We start from the raw sequence: 15,785 nt of genomic DNA, 5'->3' as shown, positions 1-15,785 counted from the left end.
GTGTGAGGTTCTTTCTGTGAAATGATTAAAAATTCTACAGGACCAATTTCAGACATTCTTCATTAAGTTCCTATTTGGTTTAAAATTTAAAACATCCTAAATCATCATAAATTCCAAGGTAAATTGTTAACTTGCGAGACTGGTTTCTCGAACTTTCCTTTTATCCATCCTCCGATGTCATGAAAAGTTTATTTTAAACTTGGTTTTCAACTAAGCTTTCCCATTAGTCATATATCGGGATGTTAACTTACTAGCAAATAGCATTTATATTTCCTAATGTTGACTATAAATTTTCTTCATATACTTTTTAACTAATTACTTTCTCTTTTTGATAAACATCTAATTCTAAAACAAGCCAAATTAACAGAAAACACACTGAAATCAATTTGTGAGAATATGGCAAAAGCTGTTTATATTCAGGAATTGGTGGGTTTAGATTCATTAACATTGTTATAGCTAATTAAATGCCAAACTAATTAAATGCATAGGAAGAAATATTTTTGGGAATACATATTAAAGCCATTTGAACTTTAAAGATGTTCATTAAACAAAAGAAAAATATTGGTGTATATTTGTGAAAACTTAAGTCTGTGATAACTAAGCTTCAGGAGAGTCATCTTAATTTAGCTTTATGTATTCTTCTCTGAAGATTGTTTTTGAGTGAACCTTGACTAAATTGTATAGAAGGGACTAACCTTTTAGCAGTTACATATACCTGTTGCTCAAATAACTCATTTTGTTCTAGTATAAAGAGACGTTGGTTTTCTAAACCATAATGAGAATTACTCCTTACTTTTTCATTAACTTTTTCTTCATGTGATAATTCTTGAACATCCATTTTATGTCAGGGACTGATGTTGGTATTGAAAGTAAAGAGTTAAAATAAATATTCTTTAAACAAAAAGAAAGAAATAGACATTCTTCATGCTCCCACAATGCGCATAGTTGAATAGACTGTAAGCAGGTATATGTGTTTATTTGTAGCACATGACACTATTGATCAGTCTTTCTCTTTACTTTTGTAGTATACTATCCTGGGGAAATCTTACCTACACACATGGTTTTTCCATTACCTACTTGGCACCAAAATCTGTGTAAAATAATCTCATGGATAGCTCCTAAATGGACATGTCTGGCTCCATATCCTTTAAATGTATTGGCATATCTATGAATCTATCCTTGGTCCTCTGCTTATTTTACTCTGTAAGCTTAAGGTTTATAGCCATAGCTCTGAACTTCTTCCCTCTTTTCTCTCCTTCCTCTCTCTTTCCTCCTGCTTTTCTCTTTCTCTCAAAATAGTATTAAGTACTTTGTTCTAGGTGCTTTTCTGGACAAAGAGGCTAGAACACTGCATAAGAAAGACATGGCCTCTGTACTTTTGGAGCTTATAGCTTTATGAAGGAGTAGTGCATTAAACACATAACCTCATACATAATTACAGTGGGAGATTGCACAATGAAACACAAATATAAAATGAAATGAGAGTGTATATTAGGGAAACTAACCCACTCTGAGACATTCCTGAATAAACGACACTTCTATTGGAACCTCAGAGGTGACTGACTAGTGGTTAGCAGAAGATGTGGGAGAGAATGCCAGGAAGAGGGAGAACCTTTGTGAAAGCCCCCAAGGAGCTTATTAGCAGGTCAGACAACTAGAAGGATATTTTTGTGCCTGGAGTATGATGAATAAGTTGGAGACAGATGCAAAATGAAGAAGGAGAGGCTGGCAGAGGCCAGATCTTGGTAAAAGATCTCTTAAACTGTGCCAATGCTTTTGGACTTTATCCCAAGAGAATTGAGAAGCTACTAGTAGGGTTTTAAGTGAGGTAATTACCTACTCAGATTTGTGTTTTTAAAAGTTGATTTGGGTTCCTGTATGAAGAATGAATTGAAGTGGGGCAAATGTGGATGTGCAGAAATGAATAACGAAGTAGACCGGGCAAGAAGTGGTGGTAACTTAGATTATTAGAATTGCAGCAGTTAAAAAAAAAAAAAAAACAAAAACAAAAACAAAACAGCAGTAGAGACGATGTAGACAGATTCAAGAACTGTTTATAAGACATAGTTGACAAGATTTTGTGATTATTTTGGTTTAGGGAGCTGAAGGAACTGGCAGAGATGAATTTTCATATGCTTGTTCATGTCTATCTTGTTGGCATTTTAGTATCTTTAACTCAAACATCTTTAAAGCTGAACCAATTTTTTCTTTTTGGAAACTAATTGTTCCCCTTGACTTCCCTATTTTTATGAGTGACATCCCTACCTCCAGGTGGCCTAGGGGTACAACTTTTGTTTTGGTCACAGCTTCCAGTAAGTTAGTTACCAAGTGTTAAGGACTTGACCTTCAGCATCTAGAGTCTCTTCCTTCCCCTCCGTCTCTTCTTCTACGCTTCACTTCCCTTTCTCTGCCTCCCTCCTTTTCTCGTCCTCCTCTTCTTCTTCACTATTTTTTTTATAGCAGTAGCATCCTCTTCATAGATTATTCACCTATGTTTTTCATTCAAGTCTTTGAGCTCCTTGAGGTCAAGAACTTTTTCTTTTTCATCCTGTATTTTTAGTACTAACAGTGTGCACCTCAGCATGGCAGACATAAAAAAATATTAAATGAAAATAAATTGTTTTCCTTGACTCTTGTTTCTTCCACTATAATTCTTTGCCACATTTTTCCCCCCGTCTCTTTCTCAAAGTCATGCAGGGGCTTCCATCTGCTTAGAGAATAATTTTGTCTTAGGACTGTGAGGTGATGAAAAACTGACTGCAGAATGTGAGAAGAGTATATGTTGGGGTTTTTTTCTATAGCAATTTAGTAAAAAGTGCCTCCTGTCCCTTTTTACACTGTAGACCTCACTACTACAAAGAGCACATTTTTCTGGGAAGGGAACATATGTGATATTTTATTAGCATCCCCACTGTTGAATAAAATTTTTAAAACTTCATTTGATGTTTTACATTTTTTAGTTTTATAAAAATATTTGCAGAGGGGCACCTGGGTTGCTCATTTGGTTGAGTGTTTGACTTCAGCTTAGGTCATGATCTCAACAGCTGGTGAGTTTGAGCCCGCATCAGGCTCTGTGCTGACTGCTCAGAGCCTGGAGCCTGTCTGATTTTGTGTCTCCATCCCTCTGTGTGCCCCTCCCCTGCTCACAATCTGTCTGTCTCTCAAAAATAAACGTTAAAAAAATTTTTTTTAAATATTCGCAGAATTCAATTTTTAATCATTTAATGTGTGTTTCTTAGCTTTCCAGTATAATTATTTCAGTAGCTACATCTTATATGTACATCTAGAGTATATTGTTTCATAAAAAGAAAGCTTATAGGAGAAATATTCAAATGTCTACTTTAGAAGTACCTATTTTTCATAGCTTTGTATGTTCTAATATGAACTTTTATAATTTGTTTTTTCCATTTTTAGGAATAAGAAAATTTTAAATAAGAAAAAGTTGAAAAGAAAACAGAAGAGCAAATCAAAAGTGAAGACAAGAAGCAAGGTAAAACTGCTGGCAATTTATAGGGAGTAAGGATTTTTTCATACAATAATTTGAATTAAAATGCCAAGATTAAAAAAGTATAACTAGCAAACGATTTCTTTCTTTTTTTTTTAAAGTTTTTAAAGGCCCCTTATTACTTGGTTACACTGTTTAATTTCATGTTTGAACATTTCATGATCAGTAGCCTAGAAGTTAATATCTGGGTGTTGAAAATTATTTACAGTTTATTCACATTATCTTTGAACACTTCTCTGGGGGAAATATCCATTTCTCTTCTCTTTTTTACACTCTGACTGCATGTTCTAGAAACTGAGTAAAACTGGCTGTGAGTTGGGACGTGGATTTGGGTTCATCATAACGTCTGTCCATATGTCATGAATTGGGGAGAATCTTGGTATGTCTATATTCTGAGCTCTTTTGATGGTGGGTGGCTGTGCAAAAGGAAAGACAATGTAGAATATCTGAATTAGATGAGACCATAGAGATCAAGGACCTTTTTTCCATCTAATGCAGAAATCTCAATTAAATCTTAAACATTTTTACATTCTACCGGAGTGTGTTTTCTTTTGAACAGTACTAAGAAGCCTAGACAATAGAAAGAGAGGAATCATTAACTATGATTTCTGAACAGGTCCACTTTTGGTTAAAGAAACAATAGCTTAGCTTGGCCTCTGTATCATATTTAATTTCCAGAAACAGTTGTTTCCTGCCCTTCTTAATTAGTATTCTTACATTTTAAAGCTGAGAGAAATGTACTTTTAGTAGTAAACCAAAAAGTAAAAGTGTAGGGGATGAAATTTATTTGGTGGCTGTGTCTTGAGACACAGCTGGATCCAGGGATTAAGTAATGTCATCAATTCTGTGTCTTCATTTCTTGCTTCTGCTTTCTTCTGTGTGTGGACTTAATTGCCTATGGCTGAGGACTAAGGCTTCTGGGAGCTCCAACTGCATTTTTTTGGTCAAGAGGCAATCTCCTTTATTCTAGCAGAAAGTCTTGGGTGTGATTTTTGATTGACCTTCATCATTCATTTTGGCCTTGGAGATGGGGTACTTTGGTTAGACTGAGTTACATTTATAACCCTGTGATGGGAGATAGGTAGGCCAGCAACCTACTGAGCAGGCCATGTGAAATGGGAGGGGGGTGGTTACCCTAAGGAAAGTGATGCTGGGTGGGCAGCTAAATAATAAATGTTAACTACATCATTTCTTATTACTTCTGTTTGTGGGATAAAAGAGGGAAGTGGAGAACATTCTTAATATATTTGGTACATAGTCATTCAGAATTTCAGCCTCTACTTCTTTTCCACTTCTTGGTGTTATGTGCAAAGTCAGAGTATGGGAATCTTAAAAATCTGTTTTAATTTCTTTAAAGGTTTCATTTGGTGATTTTCCTAAAAGTGGTATCCTAAGATATCCAGGAAGAGGTGAGAAGTCAAGGTCTTCCATCCCTTCATTTCTGTCTTTAGCTTTATGCCTTTAGTAATCTTCCTTCTCTTGGCCTCAGGTTTTATGTCTGCTTTTTAGGAGCAGCTTGTGATAAGAGTGATACAAAAAGAAGTTACTCATTTATTCCTAAAACATTAATTGCATGCTGACTATGTGCAGGAATTATGCTGGGTATTTAGAATAGAAAGATGAATAAGAAACATTTTCTGCTTATGATGGGCATATAAAATAATAAAATGATGTGGTTAGTCTCCTTGTTCCCAATTACTGTTTCTGGACTACTTTTCATCCACTATCTTTTTATTTTTTATATTTATTTATTTATTTAATATTTCTTTTTTTAAATTTTTTTTTTAATGTTTATTTTTTGAGACAGAGAGAGACAGAGCATGAATGGGGGGAGGGTCAGAGAGAGAGGGAGACACAGAATCGGAAGCAGGCTCCAGGCTCCGAGCTGTCAGCACAGAGCCTGACACGGGGCTTAAACTCGTGAACCACAAGATCATGACCTGAGCCGAAGTTGGACACTTAACCGACTGAGCCACCCAGGCGCCCCTAATATTTCATTTTTTTAATTTACATCCAAATTAGCATATAGTGCAACAATGATTTCAGGAGTAGATTCCTTAGTGCCCCTTATCCTTTTAGCCCATCCCCCCTCCAACAACCCCTCCGGTAACCCTCAGTTTGTTCTCCATATTTATGAGTCTCTTCTGTTTTGTCCCCCTCCCTGTTTTTATATTATTTTTGTTTTCCTTCCCTTATGTTCATCTGTTTTGTCTCTTAAAGTCCTCATATGAGTGAAGTCATACGATATTTGTCTTTCTCTTACTAATTTTACAAATACCCTCCAGTTCTATCCACGTAGTTGCAAACGGCAAGATTTCATTCTTTTTGATTGCCGAGTAATACTCAATTGTATATATATACCACATCTTCTTTATCCATTCATCCATCGATGGACACTAGGACTCTTTCCATACTTTGGCTGTTGTTGATAGTGCTGCCATAAACATGGGGGTGCATGTGTCCCTTCGAAACAGCACACCTGTATCCCTTGGATAAATGCCTAGTAGTGCAATTGCTGGGTCATAGGGTAGTTCTATTTTTAGTTTTTTGAGGAACCTCCATACTGTTTTCCAGAGTAGCTGCACTAGCTTGCATTCCCACCAACACTGCAAAAGAGATCCTCTTTCTCCGCCTCCTCACCAACATCGGTTGTTGCCTGAGTTGTTAATGTTAGCCATTCTGACAGGTGTGAGGTGGTATCTCATTGTGATTTTGATTTGTATTTCCCTGAAGATGAGTGATGTTGAGCATTTTTTCATGTGTCAGTTGGCCATCTGTATATCTTCTTTTGAGAAATGTCTATTCATGTCTTTTGCCCATTTCTTCACTGGATTATTTGTTTTTTGGTTGTTGAGTTTGATAAGTTCTTAATAGATTTGGGATACTAACCCTTTATCTGATATGTCATTTGCAGATATCTTCTCCATTCCATAGGTTGCCTTTTAGTTTTGCTGATGGTTTCCTTTGCTGTGCAGAAGCTTTTTATTTTGATGAGGTCCCAGTAGTTGATTTTTGCTTTGGTTTCCCTTGCCTCTGGAGACATGTTGAGTAAGAAGTTGCTGCAGGCAAGATCAAAGAGGTTTTTGCCTGCTTTCTCCTCAAGGATTCTGATGGCTTCCTGTCTTACATTGAGGTCTTTCATCCATTTTGAGTTTATTTTTGTGTATGGTGTAAGAAAGTGGTCCAGGTTCATTCTTCTGCATGTTGCTGTCCAGTTTTCCCAGCACCACTTGCTGAAGAGACTGTCTTTATTCCATTGGATATTCTTTCCTGCTTTGTCAAAGATTAGTTGGCCATACCTTTGTCCATTTCTGGGTTCTCTATTCTGTTCCATTGATCTGAGTGTCCGTTTTTGTGCCAGTACCATACTGTCTTGATGATTACAGCTTTGTGGTATAGCTTGAAGTCCAGGATTGTGATGCTTCCTGCTTTGGTTTTCTTTTTCAAGATTGCTTTGGCTATTCGGGGTCTTCTCTGGTTCCATACAAATTTTAGGATTATTTGTTCTAGCTCTGTGAAGAATGCTGGTGTTATTTTGATAGGGATTGCATTAAATATGTAGATTGCTTTGGGTAGTACTGACATTTTAACAATATTTGTTCTTCCTATCCAGGAGCATGGAATCTTTTTTCCATTTTTTTGTGTCCTCTTCAATTTCTTTCGTAAGGTTTCTATAGTTTTCATTGTATAGATTTTTCACCTCTTTGGTTAGATTTATTCCTAGGTATTTTATGGTTTTTTTGTGCAACTGTAAGTGGGATCGATTCCTTGATTTCTCTTTCTGTTGCTTCATTGTTGGTGTATGGGAATGTAATCGATTTCTATGCATTGATTTTATATCCTGCAGCTTTGCTGAATTCACGAATCAATTCTAGCAGTTTTTTGGTGGAATCTTTTGGGTTTTCCATATAGAGTATCATGTCATCTGCGAAGAGTGGAAGTCTGACCTCCTCCTGGCCAATTTGGATGTCTTTTATTTCTTTGTGTTGTCTGATTACAGAGGCTAAGACTTCCAATACTATGTTGAATAACAGTGGTGAGAGTGGACATCCGTGTCTTGTTCCTGACCTTAGGGGGAAAGCTGTCAGGGGGAAAGTTTTTCCCCATTGAGGATGATATTAGCATTGGGTCATTCACATATGGCTTTTATGATCTAGAGGTATGCTCCTTCTATCCTTACTTTCGTGAGGGTTTTTATCAAGAAAGGATGCTGTATTTTGTCAAATGCTTTCTCTGCACATCCACCGTCTTTTTAAAAAACACTTACTTAAATAATGCCAATGAGATTTTCCCCCCATATATTTAAAAACAAGCATTTCTTAAAAAAAAAAAACGCATTTCTTTTCAGCAAATAAGATACCATTTAGCTACATTACTTTATCACCTTTATTGCGGTCATTGGCCCCTCTGTTTCTCCTCATCCATTAGCCATCTCCTTGATTCAATTTCCTTTTTATCCAGCTTGGATAGCATGGTCTTTTTAGAAAAAAAACATTGCTTAATCTGGATTAATTCTCTATTGCTGCTGTAACAAATTATGCAAACTTGATGGCTTAAAACAATACAAATGATCCTACAATTTTGGAAGTCTGGAGTCCGAAGTGGATCTCACTGTGCTAAAATCAAGGTGTCAGTAAATCTGCATTTCTTTTGGAGGCTCTAGGAGAGAATTTATTCCCTTGCCTTTTCCAGCTTCTAGACACTGCCTGCATTCCTTGGGTTAATGCCCTTTTCTACCTTCAAAGTCAGCTATGGTTGTTTTATTCTCTCACACTGCATTACTCTGACATGTTTCTGTTGTTACAACTTCTTTGATTGTCCCGCCACCCTCGCTCATTTATAAGGACCCTTGTGATTACATTGGGCCCACCCAGGTAATCCAGAATAATCTCTCCATCTCAAGATGTATAATGTATTCACTTCTGCAAGGGCCTTTTATCATGTAAGGCAACACATTCCCAGGTTCCAGGGACTAAGGGGAAGATATTTTTGGATGTCATTATTCTGCTTACCACATCTTCCTTTCCCCTGTGTGTTGCACTCATCTGATAAAATTTAATCCTATACAAATCCAGCTGTTTTCTTTTTCCTTGCAGGTGAGTACCTGCTAAAAGGAGTTAGCAGTTGATACCAGTATACATACATGAGAACCAATCTCAAAAGGATCTTGCATAGCTAGACTGTCGTCGTCGTCGTCGTCTTCCTCCTCCTCCTCCTCTTCTTCTTCTTCTTCTTCTTCTTCTTCTTCTTCTTCTTCTTTTTGATCAAGTAGTTCTGCTATGACTGTTTCAAACCTTTGCCACTCTCCTCCAACTTATGATAAATACCGCCCTCTAGCAAATGACTTTGCTTTCTTAGAGAAGAAATTAAGTCCATTACACAGGAAACTTACTCATCATTTTGCTACCAAACATGCCTGTCTTAGGTTGGGATATTTAATAGCAGAACCTGAGACAGGGATTTAATGTGTATAATTCAGCAAGTTTTGAAACATATAATCAAGGTTTAGAAAATTTCCATCATCCTCAAGCATTTCCTTATCCTTTGTTACATTCTGTCTCTCCCTACCACTTTGGCTCTAGGCAACCATGAATATACTTTGTCATTATAAATTAATTTTTACTTTATAGAATTTCATATAAATGTGATCATGTAGTATGTACTCTTTTGTATCTGGCTTCTTTCCCTCAGCATAATGATTTTGAGTTGTGGCCATGTAGTTGTATATATTAACAGTTAATTCTTTTTTTTTTTTTTCCACCTATTGATGGAAAGTTTGAGGTTTCCAGTTTTTGGCTATCACAAATGAACCTGCTTTGAATATTTGTGTACTAGTCTTTGTGCAGATATATGTTTTTGTTTGTTTTGTTTTGGTTTGGTTTCTTGAGGGATAAATACCTGGAAGTAGAATGAGTAGGTGGTGTTTCCTTCTATGATTTGCCAGAAGACTCATAAGTATCAAAAGCAGCTTATACTAATGGTTAAGATTTATTACAACCAAAGGTAGAGATAGGTAGCAGCAAAGAGAAATGTATTAGTGGTATATAGGGACTTAAGGCATAGGTTTTCTAGTCCTCCCTTGTCTGAGCACATAGGGCATGCTTTCTTTATGGCAGTGAACTATAAGGATATGTACGGAATGTTTCTGCCCAGGGAACCCCATTCCAGTCTTAGGATCTGAGACTTTTATGGGGGATCTGGTTCACACATAGACATGTCCTGCTGTGCAGCCAGCCATGGTACATGAAACTCAGGCATACATCATCAGTCTTGATATTTGTGCAAAGCAGTTAGACAAGCCAGTAGGCAAAGTCCATTGCTCTACTGTATATTACAAAATCATCAATAACCAACATAAAGAAAACTCTAAAGACCACATTCCTAAGGATTGGCCAACAATCAGTCCTGGTTCCCTTGGGAAAATACAAGGACTAATTAATCATACCTGCATTGTAAACTCTTTCCTTGTGGGTGGCATGGTAGATGAATGTTTAACCTGTTAAAAAACTGTTCAAACTGTTTTTCAAAATGATTGTTGCATTTTATTCTTCCACCAGCAGTATATGAGAAATCCACTTGTCTTACATCTTTGCAAATGCATGGTACTGTTAGGCTTTTAAAATTTTAGTCATTCTAAGTATATAGGGGTATTTCACTGTGGTTTTAGCTTGCTTTTTTCTAATGACTAATGATGTGAACATCTTTTCATATGCTTTTGGCTATTCATATCCTTTTATTGTGAAATGTCTTTCATATCTTCCATCTTTTTTTTTTTTTAAGTTTATTTATTCTGAGAGAAAGAGAATGAGCAAGGGGATGGGCAGAGAGCGGGAGACAGAGAATCCTAAACAGTTTTGTATGTCATCAGCGCAGAGCCTGACACAGGGCTCTGTCTCATGAAGCATGAGATCATGACCTGAGCTGAAATCAAGGGTCAGACGTTTAACCAACTAAGCCAACCAGGCTCCCCGTTGCCTCCTTTTTCTTTCTTTCTTTCTTTCTTTCTTTTTTTCTTTCTTTCTTTCTTTCTTTCTTTCTTTCTTTCTTTCTTTCTTTCTTTCTTTCTTTCTTTCTTTCTTTCTTTCTTTCTTTCTTTCCTTCCTTCCTTCCTTCCTTCCTTCCTTCCTTCCTTCCTTCCTTCCTTTCTTCCTGTCTTATTATGGAATTGTCAGAGTTCTTCATGTATTCTAGATACAAGTCCTTTGTCAGATATCTGTATCACAAACAATTCGTCCTGTTCTGTGGCTTGCTTCTCTTTTTTTTTATATAGTGCTTTAGAAGAACAAAAGATTTGAAGTTTTATACATGTATTGATTTATATATATATGATTCATGTATTTTGTATTCTAAGAAATCTTTGTCCCAAGGTCACATAGATTTTGTTTTGTTTTGTTTTTAGTTTATTTATTTATTTTGAGAGAGGATGTTTGGGCAAGCAGGGGAGGGACAGAGAGAGAGGGAGAGACAGAGAATCCCAAGCAGGGTCTGCACTGTCAGCACAGAGCCTGATGTGGGTCTCAAACTCAAACAGTGAGATCATGACCTGAGCCGAAATCAAGAGCCAGACACTTAACTGACTACGCCACCCATGTGCCGCCACATAGATTTTTTTCTATATTTTTTTATAGAGATTTTATAGTTTTAGATGCTATACTTAGGTTTGTGATACATTTCAAGTTAATTTTTGTGTATGGTATGAAATAAGGTTGATGTTCATTTTTTTCTTGTATTGGTATTCAGTTAATTGGCATCAGTTTTAAAAAAACTTATCTTTTTCTATTAATTGTCTTGGTATCTTTGTAAAGATTCAGTTGACCATTTTTGTTTGAACCTATTTCTGCAATTTTTTTTGTTTACTTGATCTAAATATCTGTCTTTATACCAATACCATACTGTCTTCTTTACAGTAGTTTTGAATTCTGGTCATATGTCTTCCAACTTCAGTCTTTTTAAAAAGTTGCTTTAGTTACTTTAGGTCTTTTATATTTCTGTTTAAATTTTAGAATCAGCTTGTCAATTCTGTGTTTAAAAGTCTCTGGAATTTTTATTGAGGTTGTATTGAATTTGTGGATTTGAGGAAGAGTTGCCATTTTAATGATACCGAATCTTCTATTAATGAATATAGTTTATCTCTATTCTCTTTACTTACGTTTTTTTTAATTACTCCCAGCAGTGTTATTTTGGTTTTCAGTGTACAGAGCTTGCACATAATTTTATTAAATTTAACTGCTGTTATTTCATTTTTTTTTAATTTTGAGATGATTATAATAATGCAGTTGTAAAAAGTAATACAGAGATCCTGTATACCCATCACTCATTTTCTCAAATTGCTAAGGTATTACATAAGTATAGTAAATATCAGAACCAGGAAATCAATACTGATCCAACCTACTGATCTTATTCAGATTTCACCAGTTTTACATGTACTTATTTGTGTATGTGTATATATATTTAGTTCTATGCAATTTTATCACATGTGTGGATCTGTGGACCATTACCACAGTCAATATATAGAAGAGTTCCATCACAAGGATTGTTTTTGCTACTCCTATATAGCCGCAGACATTCCCCTGCACTCACCCTCTCCCTAACCTCTGACAATCACCAATCTGTTCTCTGTTTCTATAATTTTGTCATTTAAAGAATGATATATAAATTTAATCATAGGAACTGGCTGTTGTCACTCAGCATAATTCCCTTGACATTTATGCAAGTCTTTGCATATATCATGTTTGTACCTTTTTATTGCTGAGTTAGTATTCCATGGTAAAGATTACATCATAGTTTGTGTAACCATTCACCCATTAAAGGACATCTGTGTTTCTTGTTTTGGGTTATTTTGAATAAAACTGGTATGAATATTCACATGCTGGTTTTTGAATGAACATAAGTTTTTATTTCTTTGGTATAAATGCCCAACAATGCAATTGCTGGATTGTACTGTAAATACATATTTAATTTTGTGGGAAACTGCCATACATTTTTCCAGAGTGGCTGTATCATTTTATTTTCCGATTAACAATGTATAAGAGATTAAGTTTCTCCACATCTTCACTAGCATTTGATGTCATTATTTTTTATTCTAGCCAGTTTGATAGGTTTGTACATTTTCTCATTTTGTTTTAATTTGCATTTTCCTAATGGGTCACTATAGTGAACTTGTTTGCCTTCTGTGAATCTTCTTTGGTGACATGCCTGTTCATGTCTTTTGCCCGTTTTCTAAATTGAATGGCTTATTTGTTTGGTTTTTACTGTTGAGTTTTGAAAATTCTTTATATATTCTGCATGATAGACTTTTGTCAGGTATATGTTTTGCAGATACTTTCTCCCAGTCTGTAACTTTAATGCTATTATTTTTTTTTAATTACATATTCCAGTTGTTCACTCCTAGTGTGTAGATACATTAACTCTTTCTTATTTAAAATATTGATCTGGTATCCTGTGACTTTGCTAAATCCACACATTGTTTCTAGTGACTTTTTTTGCAGATGTCTTAAGAATCTCTCCATGCCTTCTGGAAATGAAGACGTTTGTTTTCTAGTAGATATTTTCCTTTCTAACTATAATTTGTATTTCTATTTCTTGGCTTATCATACTAGCATATCTAGTATAATGTTGAATCATATTGCTGAGAATAGATATCTTTTTCTTGTTTGCATCTTAGGGTACAGGAATTTAGTCTTACTATGTTAGCGGTGGGTATTTCATAGATACCCTTTATCCATTTTTAGAAATTTTCTTTTATTCCTAGTTTACATACACTTTTTATCATGAATAGGTGTTTGATTTGTGTCAGATGCTTTTTCCATGTTTATTTAGGATATCGTCTGTTTTCTTCTCTTCTTATTTTTGTTAGTATGAGGAATTACTAATTACTTTTCCAGTGTTGTTACCAGCTGGTTTTTTGGTTGATCATCATGCATTACCTTTTTCATATGTTCTTAGATTTGGATTGCTAATAATTGCTTGTTTTTAGTGTGTCTGGGATACATACTTACACATTATTTAACAATTAACTTCAGTACATATTTTTTCTAACAAGGAGTATTCCACTTTTTCCCTAATTATTTATGGAAGAAGGATAGAATTTTGAAACCAAGTGTTTTTGGTATTTGAGGTGTCATCTTATTTATCTTGGATACTTCCTGGACATACTCCAATTTTTGGAACTTGCATAAATAGAATATCTTAAACCAGTTCTGTATATTTATAGTGTAAATGTTGTTCTCAAAAGTGTGATTGTGGCTTGCTGACTAAAATGCTGGGTCAGAACAGAAACTGACTGAGTTCTAACAAATTACCAAGCATGTGATTTTTATTATTTATCAAGATTGATAGCTAGGAGATCTTCAGGAAAGCATATACCCATAATCTACAGAAATCTAATTTCTTTTCTTTTTTTTCTTTTTTTAATGTTTATTTATTTTTGAGAGAGAGAGACAGAGTGTGAGTGGGGGAGGAAGAGAGAGAGAGGGAGACACAGAATCTGAAGCAGGCTCCAGGCTCTGAGCTGTCAGCACAGAGCCTGATGCGAGGCTCAAACTCACGAACTGTGAGATCATGACCTGAGCGGAAGTTGGACGCTTACTGACTAAGCCACCCAGGCACCCCCAGAAATCTAATTTCTTAACATTACTACTATTTAAATTAGAATGAAGTTGGAAGAATTGACTAAAATTAAAGTTTGTTTGGTTTTTAGTTCTGATTTCTGTTTAAGTCCCTAAATGTACTTTTAAAGCTATCAAAATGTAATTCAACGTTTGTACTAGGTCATCGAGACTCAAATACATCTGATGTTCCTTAGAAGAGCACAAAATTAATATTCTGTGATACTCAACAGTTAAACTTTGTTGGTTTTATTCCTATCATGGAATAAAAAGGTATTCCTATTAGTCTCTTTGCCACTCTCCAGCCCTTGTCAGTTGGGTTATTGCTGTGTTACTTAGTAAAGTGTAGAAGAAAGGGTACTTACTATAAGTTGAATCAGTAGACTTGGATTGTCTTGCTATGTCACTTATTTGACTTATACAAGTTATCCAGCATTTCTAATCTTTAATCTTTTATATAAAATGAGAATTGGTGATGATGCGAAGGAATATAGAATTGAAATATTATATCTTCTATTTCAGTCTGAAAACTTGGAGAATACGGTAATCATACCAGATATCAAATTACATAGCAATCCTTCTGCTTTCAATATTTATTGCAATGTACGCCATTGCGTTCTGGAATGGCAGAAAAAGGAAACATCATTGGCAGCTGCATCTAAGAACTCTGTGCAGAGTGGAGAATCAGATAGTGATGAAGAGGAGGAATCCAAAGAGCCCCCTATCAAGCTTCCAAAGGTAAGTCACTAAATTCCACTTGGATGGATAACCACAGGTGTTTGGGCTATAGTACATATATTTACATTGCTAAAATACCTTGTTTTTTAATAAAATTGTGCACTCAAAATTAATAGGGCTGGTGGGTAAAAATAGGTTTGGGGCAGACCAGGAAAACTCTATGCATCTTTATAACTGGAGTGCTAACAAAATCAATAATTGGTAACCCAGTGGAGAATACTTGACAGCCCAGGAAGAAAGATCAGGGGCTTTTAAAAATGTACAAAAACGGTAGAGTGGAAATGGAGGCTTGTAAGCACTGAGCCATTGCAGCTAGAAGTGGAGCTCTGAGCCAGTGGGCTGCCATTAAGGTGGGCGTAAGCAGAACTGCAAACTACCACCAGCCAAGAGCCATAGTAAGCTGGGGGTGCTTCCTTCTGGGGAGGGAGCCTTGGGTTCTGGTATGCATTTTTATTTTTCTTCAAATAGAACTAGGAGGGCTCCTGGCTGTGCAGCTGCTGAGTTGAGAGCTTTTTGCCTTTTCTTCCTTAGGTTATGATTGTTCTCTTGCTATTTTGGCTCTCCTTGCCTAGGAAAAAATTACATATGAAGCAACAAAACTTCTACATTGTTCTGATATCACTCCCTTATTTACCAGAGACATGTAAGCTAATTGGTGTTAAAGACGCATGTACTATAGTAGAACAAACTATTCTTAAGGTACTCTCTTCTATTTAAGTGTTAGTGTATTTCAAGACTGTAATGTTATTGTATATATGGTATTTTTTCTACATTGTAGGTATAGTTAGTATTTCTAACAAAAGAATAGTGACAATATAGACATATTTTTAAAGGGGTATCTATCATAAATGATTTATATGTATATTGCCTTTTTCTAAATGTAAACATTTTTAAATGATTTCCTTTATCATAAATGGTTCAGTGTGTTGCCTTTT

General features: G+C 35.5%; 1 protein-coding gene across 15 annotated transcripts in view; it reads left to right on the top strand.

Moving 5' to 3' along the window:
- Positions 1-15,785, top strand: part of MYCBP2 (MYC binding protein 2) — a 283,602-nt gene that overhangs the window by 25,893 nt on the left and 241,924 nt on the right. For all 15 annotated transcript variants that reach the window (XM_045054591.1, XM_045054579.1, XM_045054571.1 and 12 more), the window contains exons 2-3: positions 3,415-3,490; positions 14,635-14,850. In XM_045054591.1, the coding sequence (XP_044910526.1) occupies positions 3,415-3,490; positions 14,635-14,850 (292 nt within the window). The remainder of the gene's footprint in view (positions 1-3,414; positions 3,491-14,634; positions 14,851-15,785) is intronic.

The sequence above is a fragment of the Felis catus genome, chromosome A1, assembly GCF_018350175.1.
Source record: "Felis catus isolate Fca126 chromosome A1, F.catus_Fca126_mat1.0, whole genome shotgun sequence".
Classification (NCBI taxonomy): Eukaryota; Metazoa; Chordata; class Mammalia; order Carnivora; family Felidae; genus Felis; species Felis catus.
Note: the sequence above shows the minus strand (reverse complement) of the source record. Positions and strands in the feature narration are given on the sequence as shown.